At 37.9% G+C, this 25011-nt stretch overlaps 1 protein-coding gene across 3 annotated transcripts in view; it reads right to left on the reverse strand.

Annotated features, from left to right (window-relative positions):
- ASCC3 (activating signal cointegrator 1 complex subunit 3) overlaps positions 1–20052 on the reverse strand; it is a 382658-nt gene extending 362606 nt beyond the window's left edge. The window contains exons 1-3 of one of the 3 annotated variants that reach the window (XM_004044455.5): positions 19747–20052; positions 6291–6421; positions 2489–2639 (exon numbers count right to left, since the gene is read on the reverse strand). In XM_004044455.5, coding sequence (XP_004044503.4) covers positions 2489–2639; positions 6291–6380 — 241 coding nt within the window. In that variant the 5' untranslated portion in view covers positions 6381–6421; positions 19747–20052. Of the gene's footprint in view, positions 1–2488; positions 2640–6290; positions 6422–19746 lie in introns of those variants that run through there. The other 2 variants (XM_004044454.5, XM_055391435.2) reach the window with 2 other exon arrangements.
- Positions 20053–25011: the final 4959 nt, after the last annotated feature.

Genomic DNA, 25011 nt, shown 5'->3' on the forward strand with positions numbered 1-25011 from the left:
ACAGCTGACTACTACTCAACTTAAGTTTCACTAAACCTAATAGTTATTCAACTGAAGCACAGCATTTAAAAATGGGTATAACAGATTTAGAATTTGCCTACATCCAACTTAAGATTTTATTTGTCTGAGAAATATTCTTTTGAGACATTAATCTCAAAATAATCCCTTAAACACATGGGCCAGGTGATCAGTCCCTAAGTATGAATCAGATATTTACTTCACCACAGGTACAATCCCCAGAATTATATTTAATGACTGGTATTTAAAACAATCTTTTTTGACTTGTGGCCAGAGATAGCCAGAGAAAGCAATCTAAAGGGTTTTCTTTTTTTAAATCTTAAATTCCACATCATTTATGTAAAGAAATAAACTTAGTCATGGTATTGAATAAGCTCAATATGTCATTACATTTTTGCTCAGTATTCAGAGGCATTTTTATAATAGAACTAAAGAAGAGGAAGGACACTCTGTATAGTTTTTGAAAAGTACTTTAGTCAGATTCTGGAGGCCTCAACATCTTACAAATGAAGATGTGATGAAAACCAGGAGGGTTAAGATCCTAGTCAAGGTGATGTGGAAGACTGTATTTTCGCCACTATTTTTCAAACAACCTGCCTCTGTATTCTTAAAATATAAAGTCTAATTCTATGCCAAATGCCATTACAAACCTCATCAAAGTGTGTTATATTGCCCCTAGGCTTAAGCAAACTCAATTTTTACTAATGTCCTTTAACTTCTGAAGATCTAACTGTACAAACATGAGACATTTTATACTTTCACAACTTAAAACAATGAGGACATTCAATTAAATATCATACTGGGTTACAGACCAATGATAGTTAAATGACATATTTTAAAAAGTTAACATATTTGAAAAAAAAAAAATTTATAGATTTGATGACCATAAAAAGTTTTCAAGTCTATGAGATGTAACAGAAACACAATCCAGAGCTGGTACATGGAATAAAACTGCCAACCAGCAAGCATATGGTAAGGTAAGGATCCAAATTCTCTCTCTACCAAGGAATCACCTGAGAACAGTTTTTTCATTTATTTAACAAACGAATTTTTATTAAGACCCTAAAATATTGTGGGTTCTAGTATAAGCACTGGGGATGGAGAGTTTAACAAGAATAAGATCCCATTCTCATGAAACTTACATCAGAGTGATAATAAACAAGTAAAATGTCAGACAATAATACATGTTATGGAGAAAATGGTATGAATGATTATAAGATAAAGAGTGATTGGGTAACAACTTACTGGCATGAAGACCTCATTAAGGAAGTAATTTTTTAGCTGAGTTTAAAATGACAAAAAGGGATCTACCATCATTAAGATTAGAACAGAGCATTCCCAACACACAGAGCAGCATGTGCAAAGACCCAAATCAGGTACTAGCTTGGTAGGTTTGAGGAAGTTGAAGACAGATGTGTTTGACACAGTAATGAAGGCAAGAATGAAGTGAGGTCAGACAGAGGGGAAGGCCAGATCATGCAAGACCAGAATAGGTGTATGGACATTTTATAGTTGCAAACCTGCTAAATTTGGAAAATCTAGAACTACAGTAGTATTAATTATGCTTTTTAGTTATCAGAATTTGGAATATGATGAATTTCAATGTACAAACACAGGGGTTTTACCCGTCATTTGTTTCATTTAGTTTGATTTTTAACCTTGGGAAAGTAACCTGAGTTAGTATACAATATTATAATTTCAAATTACATTTTCCTTCAAATATAGTCAATTGATAAGAATATTAGTGTGGGAAGGGAAGTGAAGCAGTCAAAGTATAGTTTCAGTGCTGTTATTCACTGTGTACTAGGTGGGCATCTATAATAAGCGACTGAGCTACATGGCTTTTAAGCTTCCTTAGAGCTACATTAAAATTTTAATTTACTTTATCCTTATTTTAATCAAGACAGTGGTTTTCAAACACTGAATTATCCTTCATGCTAGATAGTATTATAATTACTAATTTACTTCTGCCTATCCCCAGCCTGTCACTCTCTATCCGAAGCTCGTTGATAGATACAGGCTGTCTTTTTTTTTCTGTTCGAGACAGGGTCTCACTCGAGTTGCCCAGACTGAAGTGCAGTGGCACGATCTTGGCTCACCACAGCCTCAACCTCCCAGGCTCAGGTAATTTTCCCACGTCAGCCTCCAGAGTAGCTGGGACTACAAGTGCGCACCACCACACCTAGCTAGTTTATTTTATTTGTATTTTTAGTAGAGACAGGGTTTTGCCATGTTGCCCAGGCTGGTCTCGAACTCCTGGACTCAAGCGATCTGCCTGCCTCGACCTCCCAAGGTGCTGGGGTTACACGCATGAGCCACCGCGCCTGGCCAGGACTGTCTTTCATAATTATGAATACTTAGACGCCAGGACATTTTAGCTTTCCTTTATATAGTATGTTGTTTACAAGGAATCTGTTTTTGAACCTTACTGGTTCTCTTTAAAAAAAAAAAAAGAAAAAAAAAACTATACCTATCCGCTTTGCAGCATGTAATATATCTTTTAAGTCTTCATTTATACTTTGCATTTTACTCTTCTCCAGTTTTTCATTCAAAAATTTTATTATCTTCTTCCATGTCAGGCCCAAATCTAAAACTTGTTCATGAAGTTTAGATCGCTTTATCTGAAATAGAGATCATAATGTAGAAAAGTACTGCTTAAAGTTCTTCTCAACTCCAACACTGATTACATATATTTTGCATTACATTATACAACTTGGTACTACCCACAAGAATTCAAAGTTGTATCTATTCACATCCAAACTGACTACTCACAAAACAATTTTACTTAAATGGGTGTTCACAGATTCTCATTTGTTTAAAAGATATGTTTAATAAAAGCTTCTTTTTAGTTTTAATTACACTGCATACTCATAAAATCATTTCATACAGCAAAGTAAAAAGTTCAACATCCAGATAACAATATTATTATTGTTACTGATAACATTACACGTCTTGCCATTTTTCTAACTGCTTGTTTTTAATATAGCTTAGACTATAGTGTATATAAATAAGAGCTTTATGTCATGCTTTTTAATGAAACGCATTTATGGAAAATTAGACTCCCATGACAGGTTCAAATATATTCAAGTCAGCATTACTTTCTTAACCATGATCCTAGACCAGGTGAGGCATTTGGAAGATTCTTTTCTATACACACTCTTTTCTATTAGGTGGCTTAAACAAGAGAAATTTATTTTCTCACAGTTCTGGAGCTACAAGTTCAAGATCAAGGTGTTGGCAGGTTTGGGCTCTTCTGAGGCTTTTGTATATTTGAGACTACAAATCTTTCCACTCTCAAGAACTGACCACAGAACACAATAAAAACTTTATTTCAGACCTCTGGCTTTGATCCATAGAGAAAACTCACGAAGCTTTCAAACCAAATGAAAAAGCAGTGGGTCAGGTAGAAAGCAGTAATTTTGCTATTGGTTAGAATGATGAAAATACATAATTCACCATTACTTCCCTGCCTCCATTTTTTAATTTCAAATGTGACTAGTCAATCTGAGTTTAGGGGGAGGAGAATGGGCAAAGGTAGAGATGAAATAAGATTGGCCATAAAATGAATTAAGTTGTTACAATGGAGTCGTAAGCATATTAAGGTTTATCTTATTTGTCTCTTTACTTTTGTATATGTTGAACAGCTTCTGACATAAAAAGTTATATTAAAATGAAGCTCATCATTATACCACTTTCCTTCCTCAGGGAAGAAAAAAATGTTTAAAAGTTTATAGGAATTAATAAGATAGGATAAGCTTGTAGTACTTACACACTTTTAAATTTTAAAATCTTCTGTTATATCTCTAATACAGAGTAACTTGCAAAGGGCCTTGGGGAGGTGAAGAGAGGAAATAATTCAGGTTTAAGATAGCAATATTAATATACTCTCGTTTTAACTGCTGTGAACAATGTAAAACAGCTACTATTGAAAAGAAGGTTAACTGTTTTGTATCTAACCAAATTTTGTATCATTAGAGAAAAAAAAAATCTATCAAAAACCTGTTAGAAAACTCCTTCCCGGTATCAATCTTTGAGTGAAACTATTAGTTATAAAACTGCATAAGGACTTTTAGCAATAAAATTCTAATCTACTAGGAAACAATGTTATCATTCTACAATAGATTCAAATGAGTCAGCAATTAAAGTGAATGTTGTTTTTCAAAAAAAAGGGCCAGTTACTCCATATACTATATTACATGGTTCATTTCTTCATATGTTCAATTGATAGAGCTTCAGGCCTATAAAATTCACAACATTATGGCTAAGCTTCTAAAACATTTGCCCTTTCCCTGTGACATTTATATGAAACCTGTTATATTTTTTGCAAGTTTCAGCAACCTAGAGATAAATAATTTCATTTATTTATTTATTTATTTATTTTTGAGATGGAGTCTCGCTCTGTCACCCAGGCTGGAGTCCAGTGGCACAATCTCAGCTCACTGAAACCTCTGTCTTCCAGGTTCAAGCAATTCTCCTGCCTCAGCCTCCTGAGTAGCTGGGATTACAGGCGCCCACCACCATGCGTGGCTGATTTTTGTACTTTTAGTAGAGATGGGGTTTCACCATGTTGGCCAGGCTGGTCACGAAGTCATGACCTCAAGTGATCCACCCGCCTAGGTCTTCCAAAGTGCTGGGATTACAGGCGTAAGCCACAGCGCCTGGCCCTAGAGATAAATAATTTCAAAGATGTCCAAAATACATTCAAATGACATGAATGGCTACAGCTTTTACTCTTTTGTTTCTTGTGCCTTTTGAAACAGAAGATTTATGTACTTCAAAATCATATTCAGGAGGAAACCACAGTAATTTAAAGATGACAAGTTCATTCATTCATCACAGTAGTGAAATCATCACATCTACTAACTGATCAGAATCTGTACATTATTGGCTGCATATATACCCTCAAAATTCATATGTGGATTCCCTAACCTTCAGTACCTCAGAATGTGACTATCTTTGAAAATCGGGCCTTAAAGGGGGTGATTAAGTTAAAGCCATTAGGGTGGGACTTAATTATCTGATGGATCTTGTAACAAAATTTAGACACATAAAAAGACACCAGGGATGTGCTTGTACAGAGGACAAATCATGTGAGGACACAGCAGAAAGGCTGCCTTACCTGCAAGCCACACAGAGAAGCCTCAGAAGAAACCAAGCCTGCCAACACCTTGATCTTGGACTTCTAGCTACAGAACTATGAGAAAATAAATCTTTGTTGTTTAAGCCACCTAATCTGCGGTATTTTGTTATTCTGTGCAAACTAATAAACCACATTCAGAGACATTTCTAAGAATCTTTCCTTTAAGTATCTTATAAGTACATGTCTAGAATTTTCTGGAAGTCTTGATATCATATGCTTTTAATTTTTCCATAATATTAAAACTTGTAACTGCATATGTAATTTATTTTATACCTTTTTAAGACTTATATAAGTTTATCCATCAGAAGAAATTACTTGCCAAACCTCATGCCCTAATTTGTAATTCAGAAAATGTAGTCATTGAACCTATACAGGAAAGACACTGAAGAAGTTCCTTCGATAAAACAAAAATGATCTTCCAAAGTGGATAATTGCCCATTTTTGACCTAGTGAGATTTACCTGTATTTGTAGGAAGGGTAACATTAGCATTATTTATTATAATATTAACTTATATAAGGAAACTTTTCCATAACATAATTACTAACGCAGGGGTCAGTCTTTACTATAAATGTCAAGGCAGTCCATGTACATTTAATTTTTGTTTCTTACTAAAATGTATTTCTGAAGTTTTAGTCATAAAGTAGCTTTTAAAATAACAATGTTTCTTAAGTCTTAAATGCCTTTCTTACCAATTATAATGACAAATCAATTATGAGATCAGCCTCTGAGTTCAAGAGATTAACATTCATATTTCTCATAAGGTACAGACACTGCTTTTGTTCATTTGATAAGAATTTTACCAGAGACCTAAAAACTTACTCAGATAATCCAGAGGTAAATTACAGGATTAAGTTACAAACGTAACTGTGGTAGGGAGCTGAACAAAAGAAAAATTAACAAAGGATTCAATTATCATAGTTCTGATTATTCCCCTTGACAATATGGTTTTAGATGCTAAACGTAAGTATTCCCATAGTAAACAGCAGCATACACATTCTCCATCTTTGCCTCACACCAAACAAGATAAAACTTCCATGTTAACCACATAGAATGGAGAAAAAGAATGTCAAATAGTTGTCCATAGTCTGTGTTTATAATAATGTTCAACATTTCTACCTTTAACAAATCTACCTTTAAGTCAGCCACTTCTTCATTATAATTATCTTGCTTGGTGACATTTGAAAAGGAACGCAAGGCTCCTGTGAGACGAGGTAAAGCCATCTATTATTCAATCAGTGATCCATACAACAAGAAACCTGAAACTGAAACAAAACAAGATGATATTTATCTGTTCGGAAGAGGTGGCAGAAGTAATCAAACTCAACAAATTAGCTTGTACAAGAGAAAAAAGAAAAAAATTGGTTAAAAAGCAATTGTTATCAACGTTGAAAAATTCTCCTGACATATTTTCTATCCATGAAGTTTTTTTGTTTTTAAAAAGCATTAGCTATGGTTGGAGAAAGGAAAAAGAAACAAACATTTCCTCAAAATTGCGTTCTGTAGATTCCCAAGTACAGGCATCAAATACTATATTACTACTGCCAATAATATTGAAAGAGATGAAACCACTTGTTCATCTTTTTCCCTAATTTTGTTTTATGCTCACTGATTTCAAATTACACCACTTTCCAGTGGTTTCCTCTGCTTGGAATGGTTTCCCTTGACGTTCGTATAGCTGGCTTTACACTGAACTCTTGGCTTAAAAGATGCCTCCTAAGATGCAGCCTTTCCCAATCACCCCATCTAAAACAGGCGACCCAGTCGCTGTCTATCAAAGCCCAAAATTTTAATTCTTTTTATAGCACTAAGTAATATTTGACACTTTCTTGTTTATTTACTAACATATGTGTTGTTTCAACCCACAAAAAGTAAGCTTCATGACAGAAAGATCTCTATTTTACTAATCTCCCCAGCAAATAGACAACAGAACCAGAATATTTTTGGTACTCAATAAGTATCTGTTAATGAATAAATGGAAGATAAATGAAGAAAAGGCAAAAATGGTAACAGACTGGACAACAGGCCAGAAAAGAAAACAGCTGATGAGGGGGAAGAACATACAGGGAAAGAGAGAATTCAGATGGCCTGGTCTAATCTCCTCCTTAACAGGCTGATGACTAAACAATTTCCAGGCAAAAAGATTAATAATATTTACTATTAGGAGAGCCCTGATCTATGAAAGACTCTTGGAGGACTGTACTAGTTTAAGATTGCTTATTATAACACAACTACTATCTACAGATCTATAAGGCACGGCTCCCTGAAGAATGTCACATAAGCTATGTGAAGTCTTTAAAACATCCCAGCTAGGAATGATTTTGCCCCACATGTGACATCTGGCAATATTTTAGATATTTTGGGTGTCACAACTGTCAGGGAGGTGGAAGGGGACTACTGATTTCTACTGGATAGAGGCCAATGATGCTACTACACATAAAATGCAGAGGACAGCTCCCCAACAACTAAGAATTATCTACACCAAAATGTCCAACGTGGGAAGGAAAGAACTGGGAAAGGGGAGACATACAGAATGTCTCAGACTATTCTCTGCTCCTGCTGTTCCTCTTGACTACTGTATTCCTGAAGTTATCAAAAAGGGTAATACTTGGAAAAATCTATGACCTATATATTAGAATAATCAGATACAAAATATCTATCTATAACAACTATAATAGAAATTTTTTAATAATGAATAATAAAATACAAGTAGGATGATTTGAAAATACAACTTTTAGAAATAAAAATATATACTTGTTAAATTTAAAAACAATCAACAGATGGGTTAAGCAACAGCTAAAAATAAAAGTGATAACCTGGAAAAGACTTGAAGAAATAACCCATGCATGCTGTCACAGACTAAGTATAGATAATGCAGGATAAATAAAAACAAATTGAAATATATCAATAATCACAATAAATACAAATTAAACTTACCTCTCAAAAGATTGACAGGATGAACTGCAAAATAACAAAAAAGTTAAACACTAGTGCTACGCCGAAAACATAGGAAAGGAAAGGCTGAAAGGATAGGATAAGATCTTCCTGCAAATAACCAAATGTAGCTGGTGGCTCTATCAAAAATATCAGATCAGACAAAATTGGCTTCAAAACAAAAGGTATTAGGGAGGGATTACAAAAAAACCTCTTTACATAATAATATAAGATAAAGCTCACTAAGAAGACTTAAAAGTTCTGAATTTGTATGCACTGCTAGGATAGTCTCAAAATAAAACAAATAGACCTCAAGGAGAGAGTGACAAGTCTAACATCAAAGTAAAAGTTTAAATACTTCAATTATTGTCAGGTCAAGCCAATCTTCCCTCCAAAATAAAAAATCAATAAAGATATAGAGAACCTGAAGAGTACAATTACTAAGTCTGATTTAATGAACAAATATAGAAACCTGAACTTGATTTTAAAAAATGCATATTCTTCTGAAGTACACTTGAACAGTTTCAAAAATCATCTATGTATACTTGGCCATAAAGCAAGTCTCAACAAATTACAAAGAATAAGTGTCATATAAGTCGGAAGTTAGTAAACTTTTATGCAAAAAGAGAGTAGTAAAAAATTTAGGTTTAGGCCAGGTGTGGTGGCTCACGCCTAATCCCCCCACTTTGGGAGGCCAAGGCGGGCAGACCAGCTGAGATCAGGAGTTTGAGACCAACCGGGCCAACATGGCAAAACCTCATCTCTATAAAAATACAAAAATTAGTCAGGCGTGGTGGCAGGCGCCTGTAATCCCAGCTACTCAGGAGGCTGACGCATGAGAATCGCTTGAACCTGGGAGGCAGAGGTAGCAGTGAGCCAAGATGGCCCCACTGCACTCCAGCTAGGGTGACAGAGTGAGAGTCTGTCTCAAAAAAAAAAAAAAAAAAAAAATTAGGTTTGGCAAGCGCAGTCTCTGCCATACATTCATTCCTTTTTTAAAAATGACACTTTAGAAGTGTAAAACCCATTCTGGGGCTCAGGGTGACCAAATCTGTTTACTGATCCCTGATAGAGGTCACATTCTTTGAACAAAATAGTTATTACAAATCAAAAACAAAAAAATGAGGTATTAAAAACAAACATGATTGCACTGCAAATCAGTAAAGAACTGGTATGAGGACAGCTGGGGAAAAAACAGTTGGACTCTCTACATCACATTGGAGAATTTTAAACAGAGAAGTCAAATGATCCAACTTACAAATAAACTTCTAAGTTAGCTGACTTCAGATTTCAACTACCTGTTGGGAGTGAATTCAGGAGAGCATGGAAATAAGATGATTCAGGGAATCACATCTGGATTTTTCTAACACTAGATAACATACTTCCTGGAGCATTTGGAAGAAAAAAATGAAAGCAAGAGTCAGTGGACAGCACAGAGCAGAGATTCTCAAACTTTATTATATATTGAAACTACCTGCAGGGCTTCTTGAAAAACAAACTGGCTGAGCCCTACCACCTTACTCTCTTCACCCCAATATTCCAATTCAGCAGATCAGATGGCACTGAGATGAGGTTTGAAAATTTACATTTCCAACAACGTTGCAGATGATGCAGCAGGTCAAGGATCGTAGTTGAGAATCACCGTCTTAGAGATGATGTCTTTTATTCTTTTTTTTTTTTTCTTTTGAGACGGAGTCTCAGTTTGTTGACAAGGCTGGAGTGCAGTGGCGTGATCTCGGCTCACTGCAACCTCCACCTCCCAGATTCAAGCAATTCTTCTGCCTCAGCCTCCCGAGTAGCTGGGATTACAGGTATGCACCACCACGCCCGGCTAATTTTGGTATTTTTAGCAGAGATGGGGCTTCCTCATGTTGGTCAGCCTGGCTTCAAACTCCTGACCTCGTGATCCACCCGCCTCGGCCTCCTAAAGTGCTGGGATTACAGGTGTGAGCCACCATGCCTAGCCAATGTCTTTTATTCTTAAATCACTGCTTAATTTGGTCTCAAGCCAATAATGGCCAATGAAGAAATTCATCTATTAAGAAATCCATGGACTGGGGGCCAGGCACAGTGGTTCACACCTGTAATCCCAGCACTTTGGGGCCAAGCCAGGTGGATTGCTTGAGGCCAGGAGTTTGAGACCAGCCTGGGCAACACAGTGAAACCCCCAACTCAACAAAAAAATTTTAAAAAGCCAGGCAAGTGGCATGCGCCTGTAGTCCCAGCTACTCAGGAGGCTGAGGTGGGAGAATTGCTTGAGCCCAGAAGGTCAAGGCTGCAGTAAGCCATGATCGTGCCTGTGCAGTCAGCCTGGGTGACAGAAATCCATGGCCTGAATTCAGTGCATAGCCTGGCTCCTACCAGCCTTTCTCAACGGGTGTCTGTAAGAGAATACAACTCTCTTATTGAAAGTGACTTGACTTTTTCTCAATTCTCCCAAGAATTGTACACAATACACAGTATGTTTGTACACAGTACACAGTATGTATGTACACTGTACATGTCATCCATAGAGAGGAAGTAAGGTATACAATGGATGCCAAAGCATTGGGATTTTTATTTTCTACCCACACTGAGACACTGCAAAAATGTATTCAAGATAACTAAATTTAGTCAAGTCTTTAAAGAAGGGCTCTGATAGTAAACTAAACATACTCTGCCTCAGAACTTAGAACCTACCTTTTACCACACAAGTTAGTGCTTTCAAAATGTAGCATCAGAACAAGAAACATGATGTATTAATACTGTGCCTCTGGCATGGTCTTACAAATTAATGGGGTACTTGGGACCACTACTTTCACCATTTTTATATACATCACAGTAATGTCCCGAATCCTCTGTGCCTTTCTTTTTTAAAAAGTAGAAAGCAAGACTTCATTTTTATTCTAACTCACAAACCTAGCAAATCCTAACAAGATAATACACTCAACCTCTAAGAAGAGATCTAATATTAGGATTCGGTAATGAGGTCATATTGTTACAAACTACAGTAACTGAAAACTTTAAAGCTCCCTGAGACCTGAGTAGAAAAAAAAAAAAAGGGGGAGGGGGGATCATGGCAGACGGGAGGCAGGACTAGACTGCAGCTCCCACTCTGACAGAGCAGCGTGTGGAGTCTTGCACTGTAAACTCTTGCTCCAGAATGACGGCAGGAATAAATCAGGAAAGCCAAGAGAACCCACAGACCTTCTGAAGGAAGCAGATTGCTCCTGCAGGACCCAGGATATACCCCAAATACTGTGCTGGTATCCATGACTGAGAGACCCACAGACAGTTCACATCACAGGTCTCTGTGTAGACAACCCCCAGTACCAGCCTAAAGCCTGGTAGACCTGCTGAATGGCTAGATCCAGAAGAGAGATAACAATCACTATAGCTTGGCTCTCAGGAAGCCATATCCCTAGGAAAAGGGGGAGAATATCATCAAGGGAACACCCCGTGGGACAAAATAATCTGAACAACAGCCTTGAGTCCTAGACCTTCTCTCTGACAGACCCTACCCAAATGAGAAGAACCAGAAACCTAACACTGGTAATATGACAAAACATGGTTCTTTAACACCCCCCCAAAAAATCACAGTAGCTCACCAACAATGGATCCAAACCAAGAAGAAATCCCTGATTTACCTGAAAAAGAATTCAGAAGGCCAGTTATTAAGCTAATCAAGGAAGCACCAGAGAAAGGCAAAGCCCAATTTATGGAAATTAAAATAAATAAATAAATAAATAAATAAAATAAACAAGAAATGAAGGGAGAAATCTTCAGTGACATAGACAACATAAATAAGAAATGAAACTTCAGGAAACAACAGACACATTTATAGAAATGCAAAATCCTCTGGAAAGTCTCAGCAATAAAATTGAACAAGCAGATCTTCAGAGCTCGAAGACAAGGTTTTCTAATTAACCCAATCCAACAAAGGCAAATAAAAAAGAATAAGAAAATATGAACAAAGCCCCCAAGAGGTCTGGGATTATGTTAAATTACCAAACCTAAGAATAGTCAGCGTTCCTGAGGAAGAAGAGAAATCTAAACGTTTGGAAAACATATTTGGGGGAATAATCTAAGAAAACTCCCCCAGCCTTGCTAGAGACCTAGACATTCAAATACAAGACATTCAAAGAACATCTGGGAAATTCATCACAAAAAGATCATCGCCTAGGCACACCATCATCAGGTTATCTAAAGTTAATATGAAGGAAGGAATCTTATGAGCTGTGAGGCAGAAACACCCGGTAACCTATAAAGGAAAACCTATCATATTAACAGCATATTTCTCAGCAGAAACTCTACAAGCTAGAAGGGATTGGAGCCCTATCTTCAGCCTCCTTAAACAAAACAATTATCAGCCAAGAATTTAGTATCCAGCAAAACTAAGCTTCGTAAATGAAGGGATGGTACAGTCTTTTTAGGCAAACAAATGTCAGAACACGCCACTACCAAGCCAGCACTACAAAAACTGCTAAAAATAGCTCTAAATCTTGAAACAAATCCTGGAAACACATCAAATAAAGCTCCCCGAGATCTTATCAAAATAATCGGCATGAAATTATGCTTGTTAAGGGAATGAAGCAAAGCACATTACCAGATTTGCTATTTTTATTTGATGTGTTTTCTTCCCCAGGTTGAATGAGCAACACTAAAAATGTAACAGCTCATTAGTTCATTGTTATCTATAAATCATTTATACACAAATATTTGAGTTTCTCCTATCTACTAGGATCTGGGCTAGGCACTGGATGTTAATGAAGTTTACAGTTCCTCAAAACTCATTGTATTTTAGGCTGGGCGCAGTGGCTGACACCTGTAATCCCAGCACTTTGGGAGGCCGAGGCAGGCGGATCACGAGGTCAAGAGATTGAGACCATCCTGGCCAACATGGTGACACCCCGTCTCTACTAAAAATACAGAAATTAGTTGGGCGTGGTGGTGCGCGCCTGTAGTCCCAGCTACTAAGGAGGCTGAGGCAGGAGAATCACTTGAACCCGGGAGGCAGAGGTTGCAGTGAGCAGAGATCGCACCATTGCATTCCAGCCTGGCAACAGAGCAAGACTCTGTCTCAAAAAAAAAAAAAAAAAAAAAAAAAAACTCATTGTATTTTGTACCAGGAAAAAGATTCCCTTTAAGTTGTATTTGAAATGTATAAAGGTCAAATTGAGAAAACAAATTTTAAATATTATGTTATTCATTTACTAAGCAAATATTTATAGATCACCCACCATATATTAGATATTTTATGAGGCTCTAGAGATTAAAAAAAGAAAAACATTTTGATATGATTGCACTTGCCCTCAATGATGAGCTTACAGTATGGTTGGGAAGAAAGAAAAATAGTTGCAATAATTATGCAGCTATAACTGTAGGAAGACAGGGAAGGAGCATCTAAAGGGGTGGGAGGGCACTAGATATAAAGAAGGAAGCTGAGCTTGAGCTGAGACTTAAAGGACCTAGACAAGGTTATTACAAGAGGTAAACTATGAGGGGGAAAGCCAAAATAACAGACTTAATTACTTTTAAAACCCCTACAGAATATGCATTTGGAAACTGATGAAATAAGACCTAAAAATGTAAGCAGAGACCAAACAACATGTCTCAAATTAAGCACTTTTCATTCTGATAATCAGAATCACTGAAAAAATACTAACATGTTACAGAAAAATTACTCAGATTTACATGTGGTGAACTGTCAAGGTGGGGTCAAACAGGACACAGGCAAACCAGTTGGAAAGTTATTTCAATAAACCAACTGAAAGACAGAGAGGATAGAATTAAGCCAGGGAAACGCATAAAAGGATGGATTTAGGAGATCAGTATACTTGGAAGACAGAATCAATGTGGAATAGGATTTAAAGAAGGAGAAAGGAGCAGGACACTCAAATTTCTGGCTTAGGAAATGTTGAAGAGTGGAGGAGTCTATATGTATAGAGGGCATCAGGAAGAGGAATGATAATTCTGTTTTGGAAAACTTTAATTATGGGCTATCAAGTGGGGCATATGGTTTTGGATTTCCTATCAGAGGTCTGGGCTGGAAATCCAGAATTTCATGTTATCACTTCATCATAGTTAAAACCATGGATGAACATAATATTGTTTAAGTCAAATATACATAAGCCCATGGACCCTCTTCCTAAGAAAACAGACATACATACATATAAACAACATTTTGTACTCCATTTCAAAAGCTGCATGAATGCCCATTCATGCACTCCACCCCTAAAGGCCTCTTGGAAGTAGACAGTAGAGAGTTAAGAACAGAGTTCTAAGAAAGTGATCCACAAATTAGTTGTCATATGGAAACAGTGATATGACAACAGAAAAGAAAGTTTCAAATGACATGATACAGTCCACTGTACTCAGCCACTCTGCGGTCCTAGATGACTAGCACACCTAGTTTCCAAAAATGGTAGAAGCTAAATCTCAGTGAGTTGAAGGATAAACGCAAAGGGAGAAAATAGGGAAAAAACAAACAAACAAACAAAAAACCCTACAAATGGGTACATGCTATTCTTTCAAGAAAATGAGAAAGAAAAGGAGAAAAAGTAGGAAATACTGAAATAATGTGGTTTAAGAGTTTCTGAAAATACAGGATAGAGTTGATCATGATTTTATCATAATCAGGGGAGAGCAAAGAGAAGGAAAAGTTGAGCCATCAGGAGAAAGACTGTGACTGATGGAGTAGGGTGTCTGAGAATGCAGGCGAGAATGACAACAAAAGCATAGGTCTAGAGAGACTTGGATAGATGAAGGAGTACGGAAGGAAGGATGAGTGGAAGTGCATATGGTTATAACATGGTTAAGCAAAGGGTGAATGACGAGAGAAAAACATGGTAAAAGGGAGTTCCACCAAAATGACTCTGATTTTATTTGAGATATGCTGAGACTGTTCAAACAGGTGATGAGGTGGGATTTTTTCTAACAGAGGCAAATGTCTGAACTTACCACCCACAATAATAGAAGAAATATTTTTCAGGTAGCAATGAATGCTAAGTTCATACTGCAAACAATTTAAGGTGGCAATAATCTGGCATAGGAACAAAGGTTGGTGTGAACCAGGGTTAAGGTTTTGTAACACAGAGGCAGTGGGACAATGAAGCCTAAATGATAAGGGTTATTAAGTGCTTAACTTTAGGCCTAGATGAAAGGAAAAGACGTTCAACTAGGAGGTCTTAAAGATGAATTATAACATTGATAGTTAAAATTTCTGGTAAGATCACAGTGAATAAGGATTAAGAAAAACTGGCCTACATATCAATTTTTACCTTACTAATTTTTACTCCACATTTAATATGGTCCACTAAATGACAAATATATAAATGAAAAATTCTGCTAATAATAAATATTTAATGCCCCAGAACAAATATAATTTCTAAAGGATTGAAACCCTAAAAGCCTACTTCTGTTCGTCAGAAGTACTGGCTGTGGCTATCTGAACAAATCTTTAAATTGTTAATTAAACATACGTACAGGTAAAAAGAAAGTCTTAAAAATGTAACTGCCCTTTTTTACATTCCAAATAAGGAGAAAACTAAACTGATGGTAGCATATTTCCTTTTGCAAGATGATATTAACCAATAATCAGTGAGCTAGAATTCCAGTACACACTATTCTGAAGTACTACATTTAAAATTGTAATGTTTATTCTTCTTAAACCAAACCTGTGTTTCTAAACTCTAAAGATGGTCTGACTGCTTGATAGCAACTTTAGGAAAAGATAGTTACTGTATTTTTTCATTATAAACAAATGAAAAGATCTCCAAAACAGCCAAACTGTATTTCCTAATAAGTTTAAAGTCAGCACTTAGTTACTGGCAATTACGGATACTAGGGAATTATTAAAGGGACAAAAATAGTCAAAGTGATATACTGCAGATTAAGGGATAAAAACACTGACATGAAGGAGTAGGTTGTAAATGGAGTAAAATTAGAATTTAAGATTTCAGTACTTAAAATAGAATCTTGTACCCACAAACCACACCTTGAAAAATGAACAGTGAATAAATATTAAACAGTGAATAAGAATATTTATATTTTATTGTGTCTTTTTTAAAAATTGAGTTGTGATATTGTTAACATTAGCAAGATCAGAACTCAGAAAATAACCATCGTCGACACATATTTATAATCCTCCATTATGCGATTTCAAAAGGGGGTGATTTTTTCATGGTAAATCCTAAAGATAATTTAATTTCTTACTTGTATTAAACCTTATTACCATCAATTGGTTCATACAGCAGAGTCTAGGCACATTTAACTTTCTTGAATCTACCAAACACTGTAGGCCAAAAAAAGGAAGGCAGAGACAGACAAAAACAATAATTACTAGAGATTCTGCTTACCATTTCAGGTATTGAATATCTGCTCCAGAGTGAATGGGGGATGGACAACAAGAATCTTGCTCTTTTAGTCTGTTTCAATCACCACATGCATCTCAAAATGTGAGCATCTTGCTGCATTGCATGACTCTAGTTTTTAACACTTTTTCTCTTTTTTTAAAAAACATACAAGGTGGTGACCAAACACAGAGCAACTTTTTCACTGGGAGTTCATCTAAAGAAACTGATACATTCCAAGTCAGGATGAAAAACATGGCTGTGTAGGACATGCTGAGAGACAGCATGTTATGCCAACTTGATGTCCTTTTAAGGGATTCTCAAAGGTAATCTTAGCTATTCACAGTTTCCACCTAACAAGTTCACTTTAGATGCTAACTCATTCTTAAGCAAGAAGCAATTGCTCCTGAATAGTTCTCAATCAAGTTAGGAAACACATCTGAAGCATGCAGAACAGAGAAAGCATGACAAAAATAATAAAATACATAAACACTTTTCACACAATACAAAATATATAATGGTTAAAAACAACAAAATTTCTATGGGGCTCTTATTCTCTAACTTATCCTCTAACTAGGTTTCCCATTCACAGGTGGGGGAAAAAAATCCTGGACAGGCTCATAACTATAAAGCAGATTAGTCTTTATATTCAGAATATTCCCCCCAAAAGTTGTGTTAATTTTACTTTTAGCACAGGATAAGGAAGGCTTTTCCTTTAAATGTCCTTGGGAAAACAAATAAAAAAAAATATTTTAACACCAGATAAGGACAAGCATAGTCAAAAAGAAAATTCCAGAATATCCCACAAAGATCAAACGAGCACAAGAAAATGTGGAACAGACCCAGCACATATTAGGCAGTATGTATTATAACTCTTCCCACGAAAGTCCAGTGGAAAAGGGCCTAGCACAGATTATGTCTGAAAGACAAAATTCTCATTCCACCCTAATCCATGAGCCTCTGGAAGGCAGACTGAAGGAATTTACGCCTGCCCTCTTGTGAGAGTGGAAAAAACTTAAACCGTTTTTCCTCTGCTCTCACACCACAACCATCAACACAGAAGATGTCTGTGAAAAATGTGTATGAGTTTCTCCCCATGCACCAAGCAAGCAATCACTTCTGCAGCAGACATCAGATGAGTGTTCTCCAATTCATTTCTGACACTATCTAGAGATACTGTCATATCCCACAGATTGAAGGCCCAATCCCACAAGACTGCCCACCACTTCTGATGCCAATTACAAGCTCCAGGCTTTTTTATCTGTACTTCTGACTGACCAGCTATAAATTGGGGATTACATGACCCCCCTCCTTGGGTTCGGTTAATTTGCTAGAGTGGTTCACAGAACTCAGGGAAACACATTTACCAATTTATTATAAAGGATATTACAAAGGATACAGATGAATAGATACATAGGATAGGGTAATTTATAAGGGAAGGGAATTTCCATGCAGAACTTCCAAGTACTTCCTGGGCACACCACCTCAAGGAATCTCCACATGTTCAGCTTTCAGAAGCTTTATGAACCCTGTCATTTTGAGTTTTTATGGAGGCTTCACTACATAGGCATAATTGATTAAACTCTTTGGCCACTGGTGATCAACTTAATCTTCAGCCCCTCTCTCACCTCCCTAAGCAGTTAGGGGGTGGGGATGAAAGTCCCAACCTTCTAATAATTCCTTGATCTTTCTGGTAACCAGCCCCCATCCTGAAGCTACTAGGAGCAGCCAGCTAGCAAAGACAAAATTCTTAGTCAATTCATTAGCATACAAAAAGGCAAAATGAGGCCCGTAATCCCAGCACTTTGGGAGGCCGATGCAGGGGGACTGCATGAGCCTAGGCGTTCCAGAGATACACAGGAGATCAATCAGACCAAAGCGAAGACTGGAAAGAAACTGATTTCTACTTCAAAAGAAAAAGCTTTTTATTTATTTATTTTTTTTGAGGTAGAAACTGAGGTAGAACTGTGAACTTTATATTTAAACAAGCTTTGAAAAAGAAAAACTTACTCTTCTGAAATGGCAAACCACTGGTACATATACTACTTTTTGATCAAAGGCAATATCAAATAATGCTGTTAAAGCAAGATCATCTGTTCCTCTTTCAATGCCAATTACATATATACATTGACAATAACTTTTTCTTTTAAAAGCTTTATTTTGGTCACCTACAGATCCATGGCATGAGAAAAAACCCTAGTCAAGATTCTCTCTTAAAAGGAGGCTGCTGGATTATAGAAAGTTCATGAGCACAGAGATTGTCTCTCTCTTGCTCTCCTAGGCCTAGCCCAGCGTTTGACACATAGGAAGACTTGAATGAATGAATGACGAAAAACTGTTAAGCAGGGATCAAGAAAGCTGAACCATGAAAAATTAATTTCTCATATAAATAGGATTATTTAGCCTAAGCTTAAGAGCATCTTTAAGGATCATTTTTCTCATGCAAGACTATTATAACCATCATTAAAAAAAAGAGACAACATAAACTGGAGCACAATCCATAGTAAAACCAAAAGCTTAATTCTCAACTTTTGAGAACTTTGAGAATCAGAAAAAGGATTTCAATCTATGAAACATAAAATCTGGTGACGGAGAAAATGGCTATCAATCTAACCTAACTTAGGGAAAGAAAGAAAACGTAACCATGAGTTTGAATGCACAAGTGACAACACATCAAACTTTTACCAGCCCCTAGAATTATGCTTCTTTTAAACCAAAGAATAGCAAATACCATTAGCACACTGCATTCCATGAGTAAGTTAATTTATAAGAAACCTATTTGAAATGACTGCCCAGTACTCACAGAACCTCCCTAGCACCCACATACACATTTATTTATTTCAAAATGACATTATAGGCTCCTTGATTGCGAAATTCACCCACAATCCACCACGGTCAGCCACCTATTTACTTTCCAGTGTGTTGGGGGAAAAATATGAGGAAGATTTCTTTCCCCAAATCTACGTGAAGAAAACGAAGTTATCAAGGCTTTGTAACAGAAAAAAAGAAAACAAATTACCCATGCATGGGACAGAAAAACCACCTCATCTGGTCACGTTGTGGCTTAACACTTGGACAATATGTAGCTTAGGTTAAGTTTTCTATCTCCAACCCCACCTACAAACTCTAGGAATGGGCGGTATTGTTGCGAGACCCCGGACTCGACCTCAAGCCACCGAAAAGGATGACAGGTCGGGACTTGCCCCGGAGGCAGGAAGAGAATCTCTGGCGGGTCGCGTAGCCCGCCCCGCCGTCCCCGCCTCCAGCCAGCTCCCCTGGCCGCGGCGACCCTTCTCGTCCTCCCACCTCCACCTCCACCTCCTCACCTCTCGGTCCGGCTCACGCGTTTCCCATCACTCTGTCAGCTCTTGCCACCGCGCCTTCTTCCCTTTCGGTTTTACTTTAACTTCCCACGCCGGGTGAGGAGCTGAGCGCAGGGCCAAAGATGCGAGCGGGCAGCTGTACCGCCGCGCCCCGTCCGCCCTCCAAGCCGCGCTTGCCGGGGTCGCGCCCAGTCACAGGGAACCGCGTGCGAGGACCATCAGTCAGACAGACAGACGCACAGACGCACAGACTCGGCGAGGAGGGACAGAGTGGAGCTGGCGCCGGCCTACACGTCACCGCCCCGCTGCAGCGCCAACGTCGGCACGTCGACTCGTCGACTCCGGGCCCTGCGCCCCGCCCGCGTGCGCGCGCCGCTCCGCCTCCCGCCTCCAGCCTCTAGTCCTCTGGGTTCGGAGGAGCAGAGGCGGAAGGTCCCGGCGGCGGCGAGGATGCGCCCCAGGGCGGGAGCGGGACGCTCCGCTTTACCCTGGCTGCCCGCAACGGGCCAGGCCTGCCGTCTCGACCTCTCTACCTGTGAGTTTTTTCCCTGCATTTACTTCAGTCTGCCGCGTCTTCTCCCCGCCCTTTTCTGTAAGGTAAATATGTGGAGGAAATAATTCCTGTTAAAGGTAAAGGAAAGGAGAGCAATTTGAATGAAGAAACAGGTAGTTGCTATCGTCGTTTTCAGCCAAAGCCCTCTGGCTGCTAGAGAGTATACATGGTTCTCTGGTGTCAAGGCCTGTTTTCCATAAGCTTTCTGGATTCTCAGCTTAGTTCCCTCAAAGTGATCTCTGCAAGTCGGCCCTTCGGTCAGAAGACCTCCTCCAAAAACAGAAAGCCCAAAGATTCCCTAACTCGATTGAAAAGATAGGAAGATACGAAGAAAAACTAACCTAAAGAATTGTGTGGTTTATCTGCAAAGAGTTCTAGACTAAAAGCCAACAATGCAAAGACAGTATGAGTTAATATGTTTGTTGTGTCTCTCTTCTGCCATTCCCGCTTCCTCAAGGTAATGTGCCCCGATGCCTGGTAGAACTGTTTTGTAGAGGCAGCCAATAGTGATCCAGTTATTCTCTTTACTGGTCAGACCACCTCTGAAGTGCTGTGTTCAGCATTTGAAGAAGACTTTAATCAAGCTGGCATTATATCAGGGAAGAGCAAAATGATGAAGAGAACTCAAAAACAGGGCAAGTGAAGAAGTATTGATTAAACCTTCCAGGACTCACCTAGAAGAGAGAAAACTACTGGACTCTCTCCAAATATGAAATGACCTATCATGTGAAGTTGATTTGTTTCATGTGATGCAAACTTCAGGGAACAGATTTAAGATCCTGAAAAGAAGATGCCCTTGTAGCACGACCCAAAGAATTGCCTACCTTAGCATGTGTGAATACCTCAACCACAGAATTTTGCTTCAAGGAGATTCTGAAGCTCACTTAATAGGGACTTGGTACAGGGGAGCCACACATCAACAGAATAATTAGTTGATGGTTTTGTTAAAGATATTTCCGATCTTGAGATTACATGTGTCTTTGGTCCTGGACTTCATAGAGTTTACAAGTTAGTTCATGAGACAAGACAAATGCATCACAAAAATAAATAATGCAAGGAGGCCAAGTGATAATGAGAGGTGCTGATAAGTGCTAGGAATTCACATGACAGATTATTCCCATCACAGTTCCAGAGGCTTAAGGGAGAAGAGAGAAACTGAAAATAGACTACCTACAACTGCTCTATCCATTGGGGTAGCCACCAGTTAAATACATCTCTTGACATTTGAAATGTGGCTTGTCCAAACTGAGACATGCAATGAGTCCAAAATGTACACCAGATTTCAAAGACTTAGAAAACAAATGTAAAATATTGTAATTCTTATGTCGATTACATGTTGAAATAATATATAATGGATCAAATAAAATATGTTAAAATTAATTTCAACTTTATTTTTACTTTTTATGTGACTTCTATAACATTTTTAATTACATAGGTGGCTTGCATCATATTTCTACTAAATAGTCCTGGCCTGGAAGGAAATTCAGTTAGCCCTCTGTATCCATGGCTTCTGTATATGTGTCAACCAACTTTGGAACAAAAACAATTGAAAAAAAAAAAAAGAATGGTTATGTCTACACTGAACATACACAGACTCTTTTTTTCTTGCCATTATTTCCTAAACAATATGGATGTAACAACTGTTTACATAGCACTTCCCATTGTATTAGGTATTATAAGTAACCTAGAGATGGTTTAAGGTATATGGGACAATGTGCATAGTTTGTATGCAAATACTATACCATTTTGTGTAAGGACTTGAGCATCCTGGGGTTTTGGTATGTGGGAGTGTCCTGGAACCAATCCCCTGTGGACACTGAGGGGTGGTCTTACTTCATTGAACTCTAAGAACTATCTTTGTCCTCTTTATAGTCCCCAGGGTTTCCCCATTTTTTTTTTCAAGAGATGGGGTCTTGCTGTATTGCGCAAGTGGAAGTGCACTGGCTATTCACAAGCATGATCATTGTGCACAACAGCCGTGAACTCCTGGGCTCAATGATTCTTCTGCTTCACCCTCTCAAGTAGCTAGGACTACAGGTACCTGCCATCAAGCCCAGCTTCCCCAAATGTTAGTGGAAAGACAACCTAATGAAAATGGCCCTGATGACAAAGAGAAAGACCTTCCAGAAAGTATGCCATGAGCAAAGACAAGAAACAAGACTATAACTTCATTCTAGATAATGAGTAACCTATTTATCTGTAATGGAACATTGTAAATAGAAGGTAGTGACAAAGTTAAAATGTAAACAAACTAGTCTATAAGGAAACTCAATTTTAAATTTAAAGAATTGAGTATAATAGGCAGTCAGTGTTTGGCAGTCACAAAATGGGATTGGGAGATTATTTTGGCAATATTGGGTAGGGTGGGTTGAAATCAGTGCATGGCTGGGAAACCAATTAAAACTCATTGCAGTGGGCTAGGCGCAGTGGCTCACACCTGTAATCCCAGTACTTTGGGAAGCTGAGGCAGGAGGATCACTTAAAGCCAGAAGTTCAAAAGCAGCCTGGGCAACATAGGAAGACCCCCATCTCTACAAAAAAATAGAAAAAAAATAGTCAGACTTGATGGTACATACCTGTAGTCCTAGTTACTAAGGAGACTGAATTTGGAGGCTCTCTTGAGGCCAGGAGTTTGACGCTACAGTGAGCTATGATCATGCCATTCAGCTCCAGTCTGGGCAACAGAGCAAGACCCCATCTCTAATTGAAAAACAAAACAAAACTCCACATTGCATTTAAAAATATATCATATGGCTGGGTGTGGTGGCTCACAGCTGTAATCCCAGTACTTTGGGAGGCTGAAGCAGGTGAATTGCTTGAGCCCAGGAGTTTGAGACCAACCTGTGCAACATAACAAAACCCTTTCTCTAAAAAAGAAAAAAAATATATATGAAAATTAGCTGGGTGTGGTGGCATGCACCTATAGTCCCAGCTGCTCAGGAGGCTAAGGCAGGAGGATCACTTAAGCTGGGAGGTCAAGGCTACAGTGAGCCATTATCACACCCCTGCACTCTAGCCTGGGTAACAGAGTGAAACACTGTCTTAAAAAAAAAAAAGTATCATACCAAAAAAAGGCTCAATATTGGATTTATTTAAATAAATTGTAATACATCTCTAAATATAGAGGCATTAAAAAAGTATAATGTGAATCTGTATTGCTTGATATGGTGATATGTCCAAAATGTACAGTTGTATGAAAGAGCTTGCAACACAATCTATACATAATATGAACACATTTAGGTAAAATTATATATGTTTGTGTGTGTCTTATGTATGTGTGTAACATGATCATTTTGCAAAGAGTGCCTTAAATTATCTCAAAATTGTCTCAAGAACAGAAAATTTCAAGGTGGACGTGTTTCCAACCTATTTCTTACAGCTCAACAAAATCATTCATGCTTTTGACTTTTTTCATTTCTATGTTTCATTATCCTTAGTATGTTAGCCTTTCATTATCAGACTTGTCACTTCATGGGTTGTAAGGATGGGCTGCCAAGTTTCAGAACCATTTCCAGCCCATCAGTCTCTGGATACCTCCTTCAGTATGTGTGTCCACTAGGTCTGCCTAGCTCACCAGTGTGCCATAGCCTCAGCTTCTAGGCCTTTCTTATTTTATCTATTGTCAGTCAGTTCTTCCCTGTCCTTTTTCACCCCTGCCTTATCCTGCAACACCGAGTCTTAAAATTCCATCTTTACTGCACTCCAGTGCAGTTCCTGCTCTGAAGTTGATGCTTAACCTTTGAGGAATGCTGATTAATAAAAGACTCAATTCTACGATGTTTTTCCACTCTTTTAAATAAATGATATTAGAAAAGAAAAAAGTTAGATTACTACCATGGCAGACACTGTTGTTTGCCTCCTCAACCACCATTTCTTTCCTCTTTCTTAACTAGTAAGATGATTTTTTAAAAGTACCAAACAACTCAAAAAATGTGAGCTTCTCCCAAAGTAATTTCATTTCCCTTTGAATAAGAATGTTGTAGAGGTGGGCATGTGGGCCAAGGGACAATCAGCTTTGGAGAATGCTGCAATATGTTTTACCCAGGTTTCAAAATATATGCTTACAATATATAAAGGGTTTTTCTTGAATTACTGTTCAACATGGTGAACTTGGCATATCATTTGCCTACTATCCTTTCCTACACACCATAGAAATAAAAATGAAGAAACAGAAAAAATGAAGAATAAGTAAAGGAGTAAAGATGATGTGTGCCTGTATGCATGCACTTACATGAGTAGAAAAAAGTAGATGATGTCAAGAAAAGCAAATGAAATTTCAAAAATGTGTTGGGATACAAAGCAAATAGTAGTGATTTGATCAAAACCATAGCCTAAAAAATATAGTGGAGAAGCTACACAGGTTAGGGCAGAAGTGAGAATAAGGGCTGAAAATGGGGATAAAATATGGCACAATTGAATCTATCACCATACACATTTCCCTTTCTCATCCATATAGACTGAGAGCAAGCAAAAGATATTAATATCTGCCACCAGACAAAAAGACCAAAACTGACCCCCCAAATCTTCTCCAAATAAATTGAATAACTAGTACAGAAAAGTGAAGACTTTTAGGTTGATGACACAAAGGAAAAACATTCTTATTCAAGCATTCAGGGCCAGCATCCTGAGAATAAGCTAATTGCCTACTCATGTAAAGTGAAACTTCATATTTGGCATTCCTGGCCCTGTCCTACCTAACCCAGCCACGTATTCAC

This window comes from Gorilla gorilla, chromosome 5, assembly GCF_029281585.2.
Source record: "Gorilla gorilla gorilla isolate KB3781 chromosome 5, NHGRI_mGorGor1-v2.1_pri, whole genome shotgun sequence".
Lineage (NCBI taxonomy): Eukaryota > Metazoa > Chordata > Mammalia > Primates > Hominidae > Gorilla > Gorilla gorilla.